Source organism: Petaurus breviceps, unplaced genomic scaffold, assembly GCF_028583685.1.
Source record: "Petaurus breviceps papuanus isolate PSGF00001 unplaced genomic scaffold, PetGlider_PUasm1.0 90895, whole genome shotgun sequence".
In the NCBI taxonomy this organism is placed as follows: Eukaryota; Metazoa; Chordata; class Mammalia; order Diprotodontia; family Petauridae; genus Petaurus; species Petaurus breviceps.
In genome coordinates, this window is record NW_027187372.1 from 32533040 (window position 1) to 32551005 (window position 17966).

At 39.5% G+C, this 17966-nt stretch overlaps 1 protein-coding gene across 1 annotated transcript; it reads right to left on the reverse strand.

Moving 5' to 3' along the window:
- Nucleotides 1-599: 599 nt before the first annotated feature.
- Nucleotides 600-16389, reverse strand: FAM72A (family with sequence similarity 72 member A). Its single transcript, XM_069074716.1, has 4 exons — nt 15687-16389; nt 14154-14231; nt 9545-9669; nt 600-2278 (listed from the first exon to the last, which is right to left on the reverse strand). The coding sequence occupies exons 1-4, from the start codon at nt 15836-15838 to the stop codon at nt 2184-2186; spliced, it is 450 nt and encodes a 149-aa protein (XP_068930817.1). The 5' UTR covers nt 15839-16389; the 3' UTR covers nt 600-2183.
- Nucleotides 16390-17966: the final 1577 nt, after the last annotated feature.

The following is a 17966-nucleotide window of genomic DNA, read 5'->3' on the forward strand; positions in this document are numbered from 1 at the left end:
ATAGAAATAGTGTTGGATTTCGAGTCAGAACCTGGCTTTGTATCCCAATACTACTACTTGTGTGACCTTGGACAAGTTACTTCACTTGAGCCTCGGTTTCCCCATTTGTAAAATGTTTTTTTTTTCTATTTGAACCTTTCTTCTGTAAAATGAGGATAATTTCTATACTATCAATCTCACAGGGTTGTTGTTAACCCTAAAACATTATAAGCTGTTATTATTGAACACTATTTTTTTAAAAATTGCTCATCAGCTAAAGTCCTACCTTCTTTATACCCTCATTGTGGGTCCAAACCCTTATTGTGGTATGGAGGTAAAAAAGTTCTCAGGTTCTCAAGAATGGCTGTGTCAGCCAGAGGAACCTGGAAAGTATAGCAATATGAAAAAAAAAAAAACCTCTAGAATAATAGCCAGGTGACTGTATGTTTATCTTTGAAGAACTAAGCTTGTTGATATAACACTAAAGAGTTATCTACCAGGTAAGGATTTTTTAATCATGACTGCTCATGATCACTATGTATTGAGGCGCAGAGGGGTTGTGATCTGTGTCAGTGAGAAAGTATCAAAACTAATGAAATTACAGACTTTTAAAAAAGGAATATTATTATATTTACCAGTTTATTCAACCTTGAAATTTAGAACTGAGGTCACCTGTCCTCATCCAGGATAAGTTCCAATGTGTGTTGGATAGATAGTTGAATTCTCTTGAATTCTATTATTTTTGCAGCTCCTGGAGGAAGGACAGGTTTTTGTTCCTTTTTTTTAAAAGTATGTTAGTATACAACAATAGAAGTTATTTATTTGCAAATCCGTAATTCAGTCTGTCTTAGAATTACAATTGCCAAAATGCCTCCTATGGAAAACTTGTATGAATTGATGCAGACTGAAGTAAGCAGAACCAGGAAAACCATACACAGTAAGTACAATAATGTAAACAATAAAGGGAGAAGAACATTAAAATGAAAGCGAATCCTTAGTAATTGTAATGACAAATGTTGGCTTCAAAGAAGAGAAGGGCAATGCCCTTTCAGTAGAGAGAAAGGGAGAGGGACTATGGGTATGAAATATGGCATATACTGTTAGAAAAAGGGTCTAAGTTGTGTTGCTTAACTATTTTTCTTTGTTACAATGAGGGGTTCACTGCATCATGGTAGGGTAGATACCCAAAAATGATTGTGACAAAATAACAAAAGGCATCAATAAAACATTTTAAAGCTTTCCATGGAGATATTCACAAAATTATTTTAAACATTAGCTTTACATATGACAAGAATTCAAAAGTTTCCTGACTTTTTAGGTCTGAATGGCTCTAAAAATTGCTTCTTTGTAGGGAATAAGCTTATGTAACTTATTAAGGGATAGGCAAATCCCTTTTTAGTTTTACCTTTTTTGTGTGACTTGAGGGGTAAAACTATTCACCTAGAAACAGAAATTGATCATTTGTAGAGGAAGACGATGGAAGGGGGAAAGAAATGGACAGAAGCAACCATAAACTACTATTTGTAATGGCTTCTGATGAAGCAGGATATGCAACATTTGAAAACAGTAGGTGTTGAAATTCCTTAAACAAATCCATTTAACTGACTTTCTTGGTAAGGAATCAAGATTATTCCTCCTAAGAATGTTACCACATGGGGCAAGATTTCGTTTACTTTACTTGCCAATTCATAAGGATTCTCGCTCTTGAGCAGAGACATTTTTCACTAAAAGAAAATGCGATAGTTGATGCCTATGCAAACCCGACAGCCTGCTTCATCCTCATCTGTTAGGACTCAGTGAGACTTGGATCATCTGTCAGTGCCATTGCACTTGTCCTAGCGATTTAAAGTTAAAATTATTTGGCATCAAGATAGAAGCAAAAGTTCCTTAGATTAGGAGATGAGAGAGCATAATGACACTTGAAGGAGATTGAGAACCATTTCCTACCTGAATTTAAGAATGCACCAATATGAAAAAATCCAAATGAATGACTGGTAGTCACACAGAAACAAATCATATTAAGGCAGTTGTTGAGTAAATCAATGAGTATATAATCTTTTCTTCCTGAAAAAAACTGTTGATAAATCCTTTGGTCTGTTTATTCACAGTTTTTAAAGTTCTGAATGAACTTTAACATATTTGTTTTTGTGTGTTTTTTTTTTAAATAGGAAAAAGAGAGTTCTAATACACATCATTGTTTCCATTCATCTAATACATTCCTCCTCGGAAATGTCTAATGTATCTTCATCTGTACTTTCTTCTGCCTCTGGCAAGTTGCCCCAAAGTAGCAGATTTACACCTGAAAATATAATGTCATTAAATTACTTAAGTCAGGCTACTTTTCATTGGTTTTAGAGCTAGGATAGAATTTACTGGCCATTTAGATCAATCCCATCTCATTTTACAGATTAGGAATCTGAAGCTCACAGAAGTAAAATGATTTGCCTCAAGTTATGCCAAAGCCAGGACTATTTTCATTATACCACACAGATTCTTTGGTCTTGATACTTAGTATGGTTTTTAAAAAATATTTCAAAATTGTAGTTGTTAGTCAATATAATTATCCCAGATTTAATTTTTCAAAAGTAAATTTTAAGGGGCGGCTAGGTGGTGCAGTGAATAGAGCACCAGCCCTGGAGTCAGGAAGACCTGAGTTCAAATCTGACTTCAGACACTTAACACTTACTAGCCATGTGACCTTGGGCAAATCACTTTACCCCAATTGCCCTGTCTTTTCCCCTCCAAAAAGAAAAGAAAAAGTAAATTTTACATTAAAATATAGAATGATAGCTATTTAAACTTTAGGAATTATATTCTAAAATCCCAGTCCTGGAAAGAATATTAAGGAATCCATTTGGCTTAATACGAGGCCTCCAAGTTTAATAGTCTGACTATTTTCTAACTTAGTTTCCATTTATTTACAAGGCCAGAGATCTCATAGGATCCATTTTTTCTTTTTTTGGTTAAGTACTTCATTTTGATGTGTGATTAAATGTCAGCTCCTTGAAGGCAAGGACTGGCACATTACTGACATTGGCTGGTTGGTTGGTCGAGTGTATGGAACAGGACTGGAATGTGTGCCCTCAAATAAAATGGAAATATCTGGAACCTTTTTTCTTATAGGCATGGAAGGCTCTGGTGTCAGTTATAGTATGATACACTCTCAGAAGGTAGCAGGTTATATTCTAAGCCGAAGTAAGTACAGTTTTCAGTAATTGTCATAGGGTCAGATCATAGCAATAGAAAGGCAGAAGAAACAGTGGCCACCTTTTAAACTCTTTTGAGACTCAGATTTCATAGAAATACACACACACACATTAAAAAAATAGCACAATTGGTAAAGAAAAAGAGTTATTCTGGACACAATGGGAACTTTAGATGTCATACATAACTTGAAAGCACCAAATTGGAAAAAAGTATACTCAATTTTGACCTCTAGAGAAACTGATGGAGATCAACAGGAGAATAAACTAAAACAGTAGTCAGAATGACTACTAAGCACAATAATCACTGGGCAGTTCACAGAACTTCAGAGATGGAAGAGCTCGAACGTCATCTAGCTCAAGGACCCCTTTAAAAAGGCTCCCCTCTCTAACATATCTGATTTAAAGACCCAAAGTAAGGGGAAACCCCTTATCCACTGAGGTGACCCAGTCTACTTTTGGATAGTTCTATTTGGAAGGTTTTCCTTATGACAAACCAAAATTTTCCTCCTTTGCAGTTCCTACCCATTGTTCTTAGGACCTATGGCCAAGCAGAGCTCATCTAATTCTTTTCAGTCTGATAGCCCTTCATATATATGAAGACAGCTGTCATGTCCCCTGCTAAGTCTCCTCTTCTTCAGGATAAACATTCCCAGGTCCTTCAACTGATTCTCATATGGTATGAACTCAAGGCCCTTCACTAGCTGTGGAAACAATGCTATATTTGGAGTCAGAGGACCTGGGCTGAAATCATAGCTCCACCTTTCACTATCTGAATGACCTTGGACAAGTCAGTCACCTTTTCTGGGCCTTAGTTCCCTAATCTGAATGATCCTGTGGACTCATGGGTGGCGTGATCTAGTGAACTTCTAAATCTTCTGACCCTGGTTGCCTTTCTTTGAACTCTCTTTAGCTTATTCCTTTACTTCTTCTTTTTTTTTAAGCAATTGGGGTTAAGTAACTTGCTCAAGGTTACACCGCCAGTTATTTCTGGGTGTGGTGCTAAGTATCTGAGCCCGGATTCGATCCCCCAGGTCATCCTGACACTGGGACTCTTTCTCGCTATGCTACCTGGCTGCCCCTATTCCTTTACTTCTTAAGATTTTGTGCCCACATTAGATCAAATATAATAATAATTTAGCAGGAATCAATGTAAAATTCTACATTTGGGTTAAAAAAACACAACTAGAGGATAGGGGAAGCATTATTAAACAATTGCTCTGGAGAAGACCTGTGGATTTTTTGTGACTAGCAATATTTAATACTATACATGTGGTCTGACCAGATTAGAATATAGTAGCACTATCACGCATTCCTGGATGTTGGGTCTCTCTTGGTTACTTTAATTTTCTTATTTGTTATGTCAATCACAATGCTGGCACTTACTACTGAGCTTGTGATCATTTAAAACCCTCAGATCTTTTTCAGACCAGCTGCTGTCTAGCCACACTTCGTCTTGTTTGAAGTTGATTGTTTTAGCCCAAATATAAGATTTGACACTTATCCCTATTAAATTTCATCTTATTACACTGGGCCAAATGTTCTGGTCTGTCAGATTTTTTTGAATCCTGATTCTGTCATTCAATTTGTTAATTATCCTGCCTGGCTTTACATCATTTACAATTCAATAAGCATGACATCTATGCCTTTACCCAAATCATTAGTAAAATGTTTAAACAGACATTGACCTATTAAAGACTACTCTTTATTTCTACTTATTCAAACAGAATTTTTGTCTAGTCTACATCTCTCTATCTTTCCACAAGAATAACATGAGACAATAAAATACTTTGGTAAAATTTAAGCAAACTGTAGCTACAACATTTCTCCAAGCTACCACCAGTTTAATAACCTTGTCTGAAAAAGGAAGGTTAGTTGAGTATTAAACTAGAGTTTAGAAATGCCAGCAACAAAGTATGCTTGGGTTTCACAAAATTATCTGACAAAGTCTTTCATGAGATCTTTAGAAGATGGAGAAGCATGGGCTAGATGAGAGTATACAGTAGTTATGCAGATTTGGAAATGGTTGAATGAACCAAAGATTTGTGATAAATATATCAATGTCAACCTAGAGGTAGATTTCTAGTGGAGTGCCCTTGTAATCTCTCTATGGGACCCCTTAGGTGTTTATCAGTGTCTTTGCTGAATGGATTGATGGAAAACTCATCCAGTCTGTGGATGACATGATGCTAAGAGGGGGAGCTAATACAATGGATTCCACAATCAGGATCAAAAATGCCCAAATCCAATAATTTAATAGGTATATAAATTCTAATTTATGAATTATGGAATTCTATACTTGGGTTAAAAAAACCCGACCATACAACTAGATAATGGAAGAAAGTCTGGTTTTTAGTGGATAGCAAGCTCAATTTGAATCCACAAGGTGATATAGCAGCCAAAAAATGTTAGTGACCATAGGCTGTATTAATATAGAGACATAATACTATTTATATAGTGATTTTAAGTTTGCAAAGTGCTTTACATGTGTTATTCCATTTGATTCTGACATCAACCTTGGTGCTATTATTATCCTCATTTTACAGATGAGAAAGCTAAGGTTGAGAGAGGTTAAGTAGCTTGCCTGGGGGGGGTCTCAAAACTAGGAAGTATCAGAAGCATGATTTGAACTCAGGAATGCTAACTCATATCAAATCCAGAACAAAGGAAATGATAACCCTTCTAACCTAGTCAGACCATATGTGGAGTATTGTGTTCATTTCTGGGCACAATTTTTTTTTTGAGGGGGGAAGGCAGGGCAATTAGGGTTAAGTGACTTGCCCAAGGTCACACAGCTAGTAAATGTTAAATGTCTGAGGTCAGATTTGAACTCAGATCCTCCTGATTCCAAGGACAGTGCTCTATTCACTTTGCCACCTAGCTGCCCCCGCTCTGGGCACAATTTCAAGAAGGATATTGACAAACTGCAGTTCATCTGGAGGAAGGTAATCAAGCTTTTGAAAGGATTTTAAACCATACCATTCAAGGATTGAAGGAAAAAAAGACTTCAGGGAAGATAACAACTATCTTGGAGTATTAAAAGGTACATGGAAGAGGGGAGTGTCTACCTGGCTTTATAGAGCAGAGCTAGGAGAAATGTGAAGAAATTGCAGGTGGATAGATTCCTAATAATTCGAGTTTCCCAAAGTGGAATGTGCTATCTTAGGAGACAATAGCCATCCTAGAGTTTTCTTAGTAGAGGATGGATGACCATTTGTCAGAGATGGGTTAGACTAGAAGATCTTTGGGGTCTCCTCAAACTCTGAGAAACCATGATATGATTAATTCAGTTTTGGACATATTGAGCTTGGAGTGTGGGACACCCAACTGAAGATATCAAGTTGTAAGTCAGAAATTTGAGTCTGGTACTTAGGTGGGAGGTGGGGGCTGGGTGAGAGTGGAGATCTCCATTAGGGAGTCATTCACATAGAAGAAAGAGATGAAGGCATAATAATCCCACAGAGTATATATAGATAGAAAAGAATTGAGGGTAGTTTGGGGAAACTTCTATACTTGGACATCAGGATGGAGAGGAGGTAAGAGTAGCAGTCATCAGCAGTATAAGAAGGACTGCAAGGGTTCAGTTTCATAGAAACCTAAGCAAGAGAATATCAAAGGAAGGAGAGTCATCAACAGTCAAATGCTATTGGGTAGATGCAAAAGGACTGAGATGGTGCTGCTGCATTGTCCATTATGAGGTCTTTATGATCTTTGAGAGTAGGTTCACTAGGACACAGAGGACAGTATGGTGCAATGGAAAGAACACTAGGTTTAGAGGTAGAATGCCTCAACCTGAATCCCTGCTCTGCCACTTACTACCTTGCTAACTTCTAGGGGCCTCACTTGGGTTTCCTCAACTGTAAAGTAAGAGAGTTGGCCTAGATGACCTATAAGTGTTCCTTCCTAGCTCTAAATCTATGAAACTATTAGAGAAGCTTGACAGGGGTTTCAGAGTGAGGAAGTAAATGTATACTTTCTATATACTTTTTCCTTGAGATGGACTGAAAGGAAGGAGAGATGCTCAAGAGATTAGCAAGGTCTTGGGCCTAATATTTTCTCTTGAGTCAAGGAAGACCTGATCATGTTTGAAGTAGCCAATGGAGAGGAAAAGATTGAAGATTCCAGGGGTGGTGAGAAGAAAAAATGAGAAATAGAACGAGTTTGAGGATGAGCTGTGAGGATATGAATGAAGAGACCATAGGTGGAAGGTTTAGCCTTTCTAAGAAAGCTACCATCTCTTCTAAGACAAGAGGGCAAGAAGACAGAAAAGGTGAAGATACAGAAAGGTTGGGGCACACATGGAGGGGTTGATGAAGTCCATTTCTGATTGTCTAAATTTTCCTAGTTAAGTAAGAGGCAGTACTCATCTGAGAGTAAGGGGATGGGACTAAATTTGGATGTTTAGAAAGAGTGAAAGCATTTGAAATGGGGAGTGTGATTATGAGATGACTAAAGACTGCAAAGCAACAGTGAGACTGAAGGAGCATAAATTTGTAGAGGACCCACTAAGTTTTGTAGAGGACCCACTAAGTTAGGAAAAGACTTCAGCCGTTGTGAAATATTAGGATAGGCTATCTAGGAAGGCTTTGGAAGCTTCTCTGGGAACCCTCCATGATAATGGAAACAAAGATCTTTCTGGGGGTGGTTTTTAGTATAATATTGACTGAAGTAGGGTTTGTGTTTAGAAGAGACATCATTTTGAAGTCTGGAATTTTCTAAGGTTTCATGGATATTCTTTTGATCCTGCTACCCAAGAGACTTGCAAGGATAGTTTCCATGCCATCAGAAGCAAATTTTCAGAAAAAAAATTGCTTCAATTAGAATATCAGGGCTACGAAGGATTCTTGGAGTCAATACTCAAGGACATGAAGCAGTTTAGCACAATTGTTTCAAAGGAGAAAAAATAAACTCAGAGATTGGATCTGACAGAAGCAGCACCTTCCTTTCTCTGTTAAGAAGGGAGGAAGGAAATCCTGTGATACATCTGTTTCTCATGGATTAGATTTGAAGTGAATGGAAGAATGCAGTGCTTTTATCTTTGAAAAATTAACCAATATTAAAGTAAATAATAAAAAAAAAGCCCTATGTTTTGAATACAGGAAAAATGGTATCAAAGCAAAAACTTCCCTTAATGTGCCCCATGTGCCCCATGTGCCCCATGATAAGCACAAATATACATCTGGGGGCTTAAATTAGGAGCTTAAATCTCACATGAGGGAATTCAGATTGGCACTTAAGTGCAAACAGCCTGTTTTAACTACTAGATTCTTAAATTAGGACCTTGAATGATGGCTTGGGAACCAAGCTTAGGTCCCAGATGATGACTGAATTTCAGTCTATAGAAAAGGTATGTGGGGAGGACTCAGAGACACACATTTTGGACACTGAAATGATTTTTTTTACCATTTTTTTAAGCTTAAGTTTTTCTTTTTCCTAAAAAAACCCACCAAACTTCCTAAGTCCAAAATATATATTTAAAAAATCCAAGCAACAGTAAAAACTTTGGTGTTAGTATTGACTCAGACCATTAAGTTTTCTTCAAAGCCAAAACAGCATTAGACAATTAGAACATGTATTTACATGACAGACTGAAAGATTCCAAGTAATATAAAATGTATCATGTAAATATACATAAAGCACTGGCAGCATAATTTCTTATCAAATTAGTAAAGGTAACAATTTTTTTAGAGTCAAATATTTACATTCTCTTCACTAAAGTATCAGAAGAAATGACTACAGTCCTTTTAGTATGGGCAAATCACATCAAAAATGTTTTTAAATCTGAGACAATCTATTTAAAACAAACAAAATACCCACAGGAAATTAAATGGCTATTAAACGTAATGCTCTTTTAAAAACTCTCTGGAGTAAGAATGTATGTTAAAGAACAGACCAGAACAATTTAAATATTAATCAATTAAAAAAAAAGAATCTAGGCAACTTTGGACCCTTAGACAACAAAGCACAAAAATGATAATGGACTTTTGCCAATACTCTCCATAAGTGAATGCTTGAGAAAAAAGGTTTTAAATTTCAGTAGAGATCTCAGGGTTTTATTTAACATAAGCAGGAAAATTGATATCTCAAAGTCCAATAATCTAGGTTAGGGGGAGCTTCCTGAGAGAGGTCATTGTTAAAAATAGAATAATTTTTATATGCATGGTTTGCTCAATCTGCAATAGCATTTTTACTTTATAGTAATCCAAGAACAAATGTTAGCTAGTGATTTTAAATATTTTTATCTAACTTTATTCTAACCCTGCTGAGATACCCCCCAAAAATCCCATAGCTGACAATGGCCATTTGAATCATGTTTGTGTTTTATAGCTAAGATAGAGAAATCTGTGGATAATGTTCCTTACCAGTGGAGTCTAACCGGTTGATACCAAAAACTGCCTGACTATGAAACATCCAGAAATGCCCGTTGTTGCAGGAAAGAAGGCAGGGTTTGCATGGAACGATCACATGGTAACCTACAATGTTCCCACTAAAACAGAAAATGAGAATCATCACCTTTTGAGTAATAGTCATTCATTCAATAAGTATTTATTAAGTGCTTACAAAGAGCCTGAAACTGTGCTAAGTGCAGTAAATAAAAAGACAACAACGAAATGGTCCTTGGCCTCAAGGAATTTACATTCCATAGGACCTTTATTCAAAGCTACTGGTAGGGAATATTGTAGGGGGAGTCTTAATTAGGTGATGGACTGCACTAGATGGCTTCTAAGTTCCATTCCTACTCTGAAATTGTGAGATTCTATGATGATAGTGTATTAGGCCTAAAAGGGCCCTTAAGAGTTTAATCCAATCCTCTTATTTTAGGGAGGTCTAGGATGGGAGCTTAGCTATCCTTCTACAACTCCAAAGGATACAAAGGAAGGGGGGGTGTGTCTGGGAGAGGTTTGACACTGGAGCGGGCTATGTTATGGCTATATCTACACTAGTAAAGCTAAGGAATAAATTCAATCAATGTAAATAATCATCTGTATAATTTATGCTTCAATTCCTTACCCCTTCTTGCTTCCTACCCCTCAATAACACAAATTTTGGGGTATAAATTCAGAGAACCACAGATTTAGAAGTAGAAAGGCCATTAGAGGTCATTTAGCCCATACCTTTTTATACAGAAGAAAGCTGAGGCCCAGCACTGTCAAGTGCCCAAGGTCACACAAGGTAGGAAACAGCAGAGTTAGGATTGAATAGAATTCCTATGGTTCCTCGTTGAATATTCTTTTTTTTCTTCTCTAAACAATTTCTAGATTTTTAAATTGTGATTACTAAACATTAAGCAATAATTTAATAATAGCCATATCTCAAATACATGGCTCCCGAAATAGCTCAATAAAATGAAAGCTCTCTCTAATATATCCAGTCATATAATGCTCTTCAATCATATATATGTGTATATATATTTATATATATATATATATCTTTTAATAATTTTACTTAATACATACTGTGGAGAAAAGGTTTGTCAATTTGTCAATGTGCCTCAATGCCAAATGTAAGCAGAGATAGAGACAAGAAAATAGAATATATTTTGAGACAGCATCTAACCCAAAAAGAAGTTCTAGTGTAGTGTAGCTGAACTATAATTTGAGAATAACAGAAAATATATATAAAAAATTAAGCTAGATAAACCAGTACTCTTCCCATTAAGTTACATTGTTCTAATGAGTGTTGTAACTTCACATAATCATAGTGATAGGTTCCATATGTAACAAATTTGCCAATGACATAAAATTGGTAATAACAACTAAATATTTTTGATAATGAAACCAGGAAAAGCAGTATGGTGCACCGGGCAGAATGCTGTTATTGGAGTCAAGAAAATGAGTTCAAATTCTTCATCTAATCTTTATTGGTTGTCTGATGATGGGCAAGTCCCTTATGACCTCTGAAGCTGTTTCTTCAAATTTAAAATAGGGATTATAATACCTGTAGTACTTAACTTATAGCATCATTTTTGAGGTACAAATGAGATAATAAAGTGCTTTGCATATTTGCAAACTAAGTTATTATTCCTAATATGACTGGCTATAATGGTAGGCTAAAGACAAGATAAAATTTAATAGTGATAAGTATAAAGTTTTACCCTTTAGTTAAAAAAGATGTACTATATGAATAGTTGGAGAAGATTGTGTCTGTGTGTGTGGGGGGGGAGGGGTTGGTAGAGGAAATGGGAGAACATAGTTAGAAAGTACTTTGTGTGAAAAAGATATAGGGGTTTTGCTACACCAGACAAGGTGTAAGTGACAGATGGGGAGAATGGTTCTAGGTGATGTGGAAAGAAAGACAAAAACAAAAAGTCCCTACCCTCAAGGAGCTAACATTCACAGGGGGTGGAAGAGGTAAGGAAGGGAAATTACAAGATCAATATGAATCATCAGTGTGATGTGGCAGCCAAAAAAAGAAAACATGATCCTGGGCTACATCAACAGATGTACAGTGCTGGGTATAATATTTTAGGAAGGACACTGACAAACTGTATTTAAAGAGGGTGACCAGGATGGTAGAAGAACTCAAAACCATGCCACACAAGGAAATTGAAGAGAAGGTCATTTTGGTTCAATTTAAGGAAAAACTTCGAAACCGATTAGAGCTATCCTAAAAAGTAATGGGTTGCCCCAGAAAGCTTCTGGTTCCCCTCATGGACTAAGGGCAAAAGGAACTGGCAATAATTAGCCCAGAGAAGAGAGCTAGGCAGGAACAGAGAGCAGTCTTCAAATATACTAAGAGTTGTTGTCACATGGAAGAGATTTGACTTACTTTAGAGGACAAAAAGTTACAGGGAAACAGATTTTGAATTGACATAAATAAAAACTTGCTATGAATTAGAACTTCCCCCAAATTCAATGGATAGTTGGGGGTGAGGGGTGGGACCAAGGAATTTTGGGAATTCAGGCATCACTCCTGGAGTTTTTCAATGATGGGGATGTCACAGCTGAAATTCCTAGACTAGGTGACCTCTGCTTCCCTCTAAATTCTAAGATTCTAAGTAAAATAGCAACTATTTTATATTGCTACATTCCCAAACTTCTTGACTAAAATGTTATTCATCCTTAATATCTGTTAAGAAAGGAGGCTACCTTTGTCTAATTTATTATTTATACCTGAAGTAATATTTCTTTGCTACAACAATTAACCCATTTCCATTTTTATCTTATAGATACTCCACAAAAATCCCACTCGATGCTTCAGCATAAGGCATCTGGGTTGTAGGGACTCTGGGTTCTTAAATGTTATCCCAAGTAGAATTCAAACTCTGGAAGGTCCCACCAGATTATAAAGGCTTTGAGTTTGGAACCAAAGAGTATTTTTGTCTTTGTCTTCCAAGGAGTAGTATCAGTGCATAGAAACTCATTATCAGAAGGTTGCTCACAAAATGATTGTAATTATTATGATTTATTATTATTATTAGTGTTTGCCAACCTCATTCATGGAAGCTGTCTGTTATGATGGTTTGGACCTTTGGCAGTGGAAGAGATACCCACACCAATGAAATGAAAGATTCTTGGAAGTACTGAAGACTAAGATTCTACCTCCTTCAGAAGTATCTCAACCGGGGTGGCTAGGTGGCGTAGTGAATAGAGCAAAGGCCCTGGAGTCAGGACGACCTGGGTTCAAATCCGACCTCAGACACTTGACACACTTACTAGCAGTGTGACTTTGGGAGAGTCACTTAACCCCAATTGCCCTCCAAAAAGTGGAAAAAAAAAAGTATCCCAACCATGTAGCCTCGAGTAACAAAAAAAATTCACCATGTCTTTTTTTAGAGTTCTCAGAACATAACCTTTTTAGATACCCAGAAGTAAAGAGGCAGTATGGTATAATGGAAAGAGCAGAGTTGGCGTCATAAGGTCCAGGTTCAAGTACTGACTCTGCTTTGAGTTAGTTGTGAGACTTTTGGTAAGTCACTGTGCTACACAGCCTGATGCTCCATTTCCTCATTTATAAAACAAGGATAATCATAACTGTACTATGTAGTTCACTGGTATATTGAGAGGATCCACTGAGTTGATGTATATCAAGGGCTATGCAAAAGTAAATTAATATCATATGCCAGCTGTGCCTCTCACTTCAGTGGTTAGTTTTCAGAAGGCAGAGCAGTGATTTCAATTCGCCTGTAAGACACCAAGATACTCTGGATACTCAACAAACATCATTAGCCCTGTAGGTTCAAGGTTTCTGCTACCTTGAAGCTCTGGTGTGATTGAGGGTTCTTATATGTTCTAGCTCTCTGTTGCCACCCAAGAATTGATCCACCAGATGGAGAAGTAGGAGTACAACATGTGTCCCTGCAAACCAAATACAAGCTGGCTACTCTAATTATTTTAGACTTTGCTGCTTTTGAAAATGTTCAAAAGTGAGGTAAATCTACAACGAATGGTGGAATTTGCAAGAGTTTTCACCCTTCTCGGTGTTAGCCAGCTGATGACAAAAGATCTGAGTTTTTCACAAATCATTCTATTATTTGGTCATATGTTAAAGTCAGTCAACAGGTGGAATTATTTCAGTTACTATTTCTCATCGGATCTTATATAGTTAGAGCTGAAAGGGACTTGAAAATTGAGTCAAACCCCCTTATTTTACAGGTCACAAAAATAAGACAGAGGTTAAGTGAACTGTTCAGGGTTATGCAGTCAATAAATATCTGAGAGTCAGGATCTGAAGACAGGTGTCCCTGACTCCAAGTCTAGTGCCCTATGAACTTTACTATACTATCTTTCTTTTCAAGTCTTTCCACTATACTTCATCATGAACTGATAATTTAAATTGTAATTTAATAAACTTTCCTCTAGTTATTTTTCTCTGAATGGCTTTTCAATGTGCCTTTCACAGGGAACAGGAATTCAAGGTTCAACCCACAGATGGCAACCAGTGCTAAGTGGAACTTATTGAATTTCACTCATTCAGTTTCAACACTTGTCCTCCCAATCCACAGGTAATATTAAAAGTGTCATAAATTACCATTTTAAACAGGCAATGTCCTTCAGTTTGCATTGGCAGATTTCAGTAAAATAACAGGTTCCAATGAAGTCCACAGCACTAGAAGGGAAGACATGTAAGGATAGTTAGTTGTTCTTTTGATCAGTGAAGTAGCACTGATTTGGTAGATTCAAAGAGGCCTGGAAGAGACCTTAAAAAGTCAGCTAGTGTACGCTGCTGCCTACAGGCATATAACTACATTGTATTTTATAAGGGCCATTTAACATCTGCCAACTTGTCATGAACTTCTAATAAATCTTTCATTTTTTCTCTTTCTAGTATTCATTGATCCACATATATTTCAACACATTATTACACTCTCATCTCTCACAAGCTAACAAGAACAGCAATCAACATGAAGGTCCCTGTTTCTGTTCTTGACCCTCTGGTACTAACTTGTAAGATCACCAGCGAGCCATTTGCCTTTTTGAACCTCCAGGTCCCTGACTCTAATATGAACCAAGAAATGATGTGGTAAAGTGGACAGAGCCCTGGACCCAAGAGTCTGAAGTCTGGCTCTGCCATGAACTAGCCTGTGACTCTAGAGAAGTTGAGTAAATTCTCAACAGAGCCTCAGGTTCTTTTGCTGCAGAATGGGGATAATAATACTGATACCACCTATCTCACAGCAGTATTATAAAAAAATATTCTGCCTACTATAAAGTGCTACATAAATTTGAGCATCATCACCACATACTTAATATAACAATTTACTATTATAATAATATGCTTATTACCGTGGTTATTATACAGATACATGGATTGATATTGCAAAAATTTTTATGTGTGTGTTTCTCAAAAGTATTAGAGAATAAAACACAGAATTTATGGTTTCAAAGGCTAGTGAGAAGTAATCCAACCCAATCTTTGCCTGCAAGTGGGACCAGATGTAAATCAATAGACAGATCAGAATCTGTCCTATTTTTGAAGTACAGATAAAAAGATTCCACAATCCCATTTGGTTACCTTTTACAGCATTTGCCAATTATCAAGAAATTATTATTTATAGTAAATCTTAGTGGTTCTTTCAATTTTAATCTATTTTCTTTGGTTCTGTCCTAAATGGAAATAAAGAATAGCTATTTGCCATCCTTCAGGTCAATTATACTCTCAAAAGTACTCCTTCATTTTCTGTTCAGTGAAGATCAAAGTTTAGAAAATAATGAACATAGGACTTGTCCACTAAATCACTGAATGCTAGATGCAATGAGATAGTAGGGCAGAGTGCCAGAGTTAAGACTTAAAGGCTATGTGGTCACACAGCTGTAATTGAATTGGAGTCTTGAATCATAGTTGACCACTATGGCTAAACCACAGACCATGTCCAGACATTCAGCCCACTCAGTTTTGCTCCAACGGGATCATCAGATACTAAATCTAAGGTTGGGAGTGGCTGGCACTCCAAAATGATAACCTCATTTGTTGTCTCTCAGAGGGCCAGTCTCAACTCTCCCCTTCTAGTTAAAGGGCTACCACTGAACTGAAATCTTCTTACCCCTAATCAGCTTGACTTACTTGGTTGGAGGAATGTCTGTAGAATAAAGGTCTATCTCAGTGTCTGCCAGCAAGACAGCCTTCATCCCCCTAGAGCTGAGCACTTGCTTACAGAATTTGCAGCACAGGATAGATACACACCGGTTCTTGAAGCTATAATTGCTGGTAGACATAATGACTCAGACAGGATTAGGAGAGAGGGTTTTGAAAAAGGAAGCCTGCAGGGCCTCTGCCCTGTTCAGTCCAGGAACCCCAAACTGGTAGACTGGAAGTGAAGCCTTAGGACTAAGCAAGAAACTAGACCTTTTGCCCAGATTGAGGGAAAGGTACACGTAGTTCTTTTTTCTGTGGTAGGAGCCAGGGATGGGGTAAACTTTCTTTTCCCCTTAATTGCTCAGGGAGTAGAGTGTGGGGGGAGATGAGTTGCTGAGTTGTCAGTACCTTTTCTATTTTAAAGCTGTTTTCCCTCTTTCTCCTATCTAAATGGAAGTTTTCCTTTTAAACTTTTGTCTCAATAATGATCTTTTTCTCAGATTTCTCTTCTGCACTCTCCTTTATCTCTAAAACTTTCTCCTCTCAGGCTTCGTCTTTTCCTGTTTTCTTAGAGCCTTCACTTCCCCCAGGGCTCTCTGATCACTTTCTCCCAGGGATCCCCTCCCCTAAATTTTCGGCACTATTTACTCTCAGCTCTCTTACTGATGGCCCCTTCCCAGTTTTCTCTGGCCCCAAGGCCAGCTCTCCCCTCAGTCTGGACCTCTCTGTCTCTGTCTCTAGAGGAACTTTTCGGCACACTCTTTCTCCAGGGCTGCCTCCCGGGGCCACCCTCTCCCTGACGGTCCTCCTGAGAACTCCCCCACCCCACCAGGAGGTAACTTTCAACACTCTCGCTTTCTCTCTGCAGGCCTCTTCTCTCTCTCCTTCCCTGGAGGGTGCTGCTCTCTCCCTCGAGCAGGGTCTCTCGCCTCTGGGGGCCACTCGCTAGATGGAGGTCCCTCTCGGAGTTCTCTCCGGCTCAGACCCTGGCTCGACCTCTTCCTTTCCCTGGCTACGTCTCTCCCTCCCCCTCTCTCTCTCCCTCCGTACGATCCTCCTCTCGGCCCTCTCCGTGTCCCTCTGGATGCTCCCCCTCAGCTCCCTCTCCCTCCGTATGCTGCTATTCTCGGCCCTCTCCTTGTCCCTCTGGATGAAGCCCCGCAGCTCCCTCTCCCTGCCCAGGCACCTCCCCTCGACCTCGTGCGCGCCCCTCTGGATGACGGCCCTCAGATCCCGCTCTCTCTGGCTCAGCCTGCGCCCCGACCTCTCCCTCTCCTCCTGGAGGATGTCCCTCAGGTCGTTCTCCCGGGACGGCCGGCTCTCGATCTGCTCCCTCGCCCTCGCCCTCCTCAGGGGCCTGCCGTCATCTCGCTCCCTCTCCTCCTGGACGGCGCTTCTCAGCACCCGCTCCCTGGCCCTGAGGAGCCTCGACTCGTCCCTCTCCCGGTCGTCGTAGGGAAAGTCCCTCTCTCCCTGGGCGAGCCGGACCTCTCTCGGCCTGTCAGGGTGCCTCTCTTCGCTTCTCACCCAGTCCTCCTGGACTAGGCTGCTCAGCTCCCTGTCTCTTCTGGGGCACCTCGGCTCTACCCTTTCCCTCACTATCGGGAAGTCGTCCTGCAGGTTCCTCTGTCGCGCGGGGCACCTGGTTTCGACCCTCTCCCTCACCGGGGAGGGGACGTCCGCCCACAGATCCCTGTCTCTTCTGGAGCACCGCGGCTGAGCTCGCTCTCGCTCCTGGATGGCACACCTGAGCTCCCTTTCCCTGCTGTGACGCCTCTCCTCCAATCTCGACCTCTCCTCCTGGACAGACCTCCGGATGGCCCTCTCTCGTCCCTGAAGCCTCTGCTCTAACCTCGCTCTATCTTCCTGGATGATCCCCCTCAGCACTTTCTCTCTCTCCCTGGATAGCTGCCCCCCCAGCTCTTTCTCCCTCGAGGTTCCCTTTCCTTGGCTCTGCCCTGTCCCCCTCGACTCCCCCTTCCCTCAGCTTGCTCTTTTCCCCTCGAACTGGACCGGTCAGGAGCGCAAGCTCTGGCGCGCGCCCTGGCAAGAGCGGGGCGGGGCGGGGCAGGGCAGGTCAGTTTGGCTCTGTCCTCGCGGGGTTGCTGTCACCGGACACGCCGTTTTCACTCTACTCCTTTGCCTTTCCTGACCGGCTGTCAGTTTGAATTACCAACGTCGCGCTCCTATTGGGGGGAAGCCGGAACACGCCTTCTTCCCCCATTGGAAGATTCTAGACACGCCTCCAGGTGAAAGATTTGAGTGGAG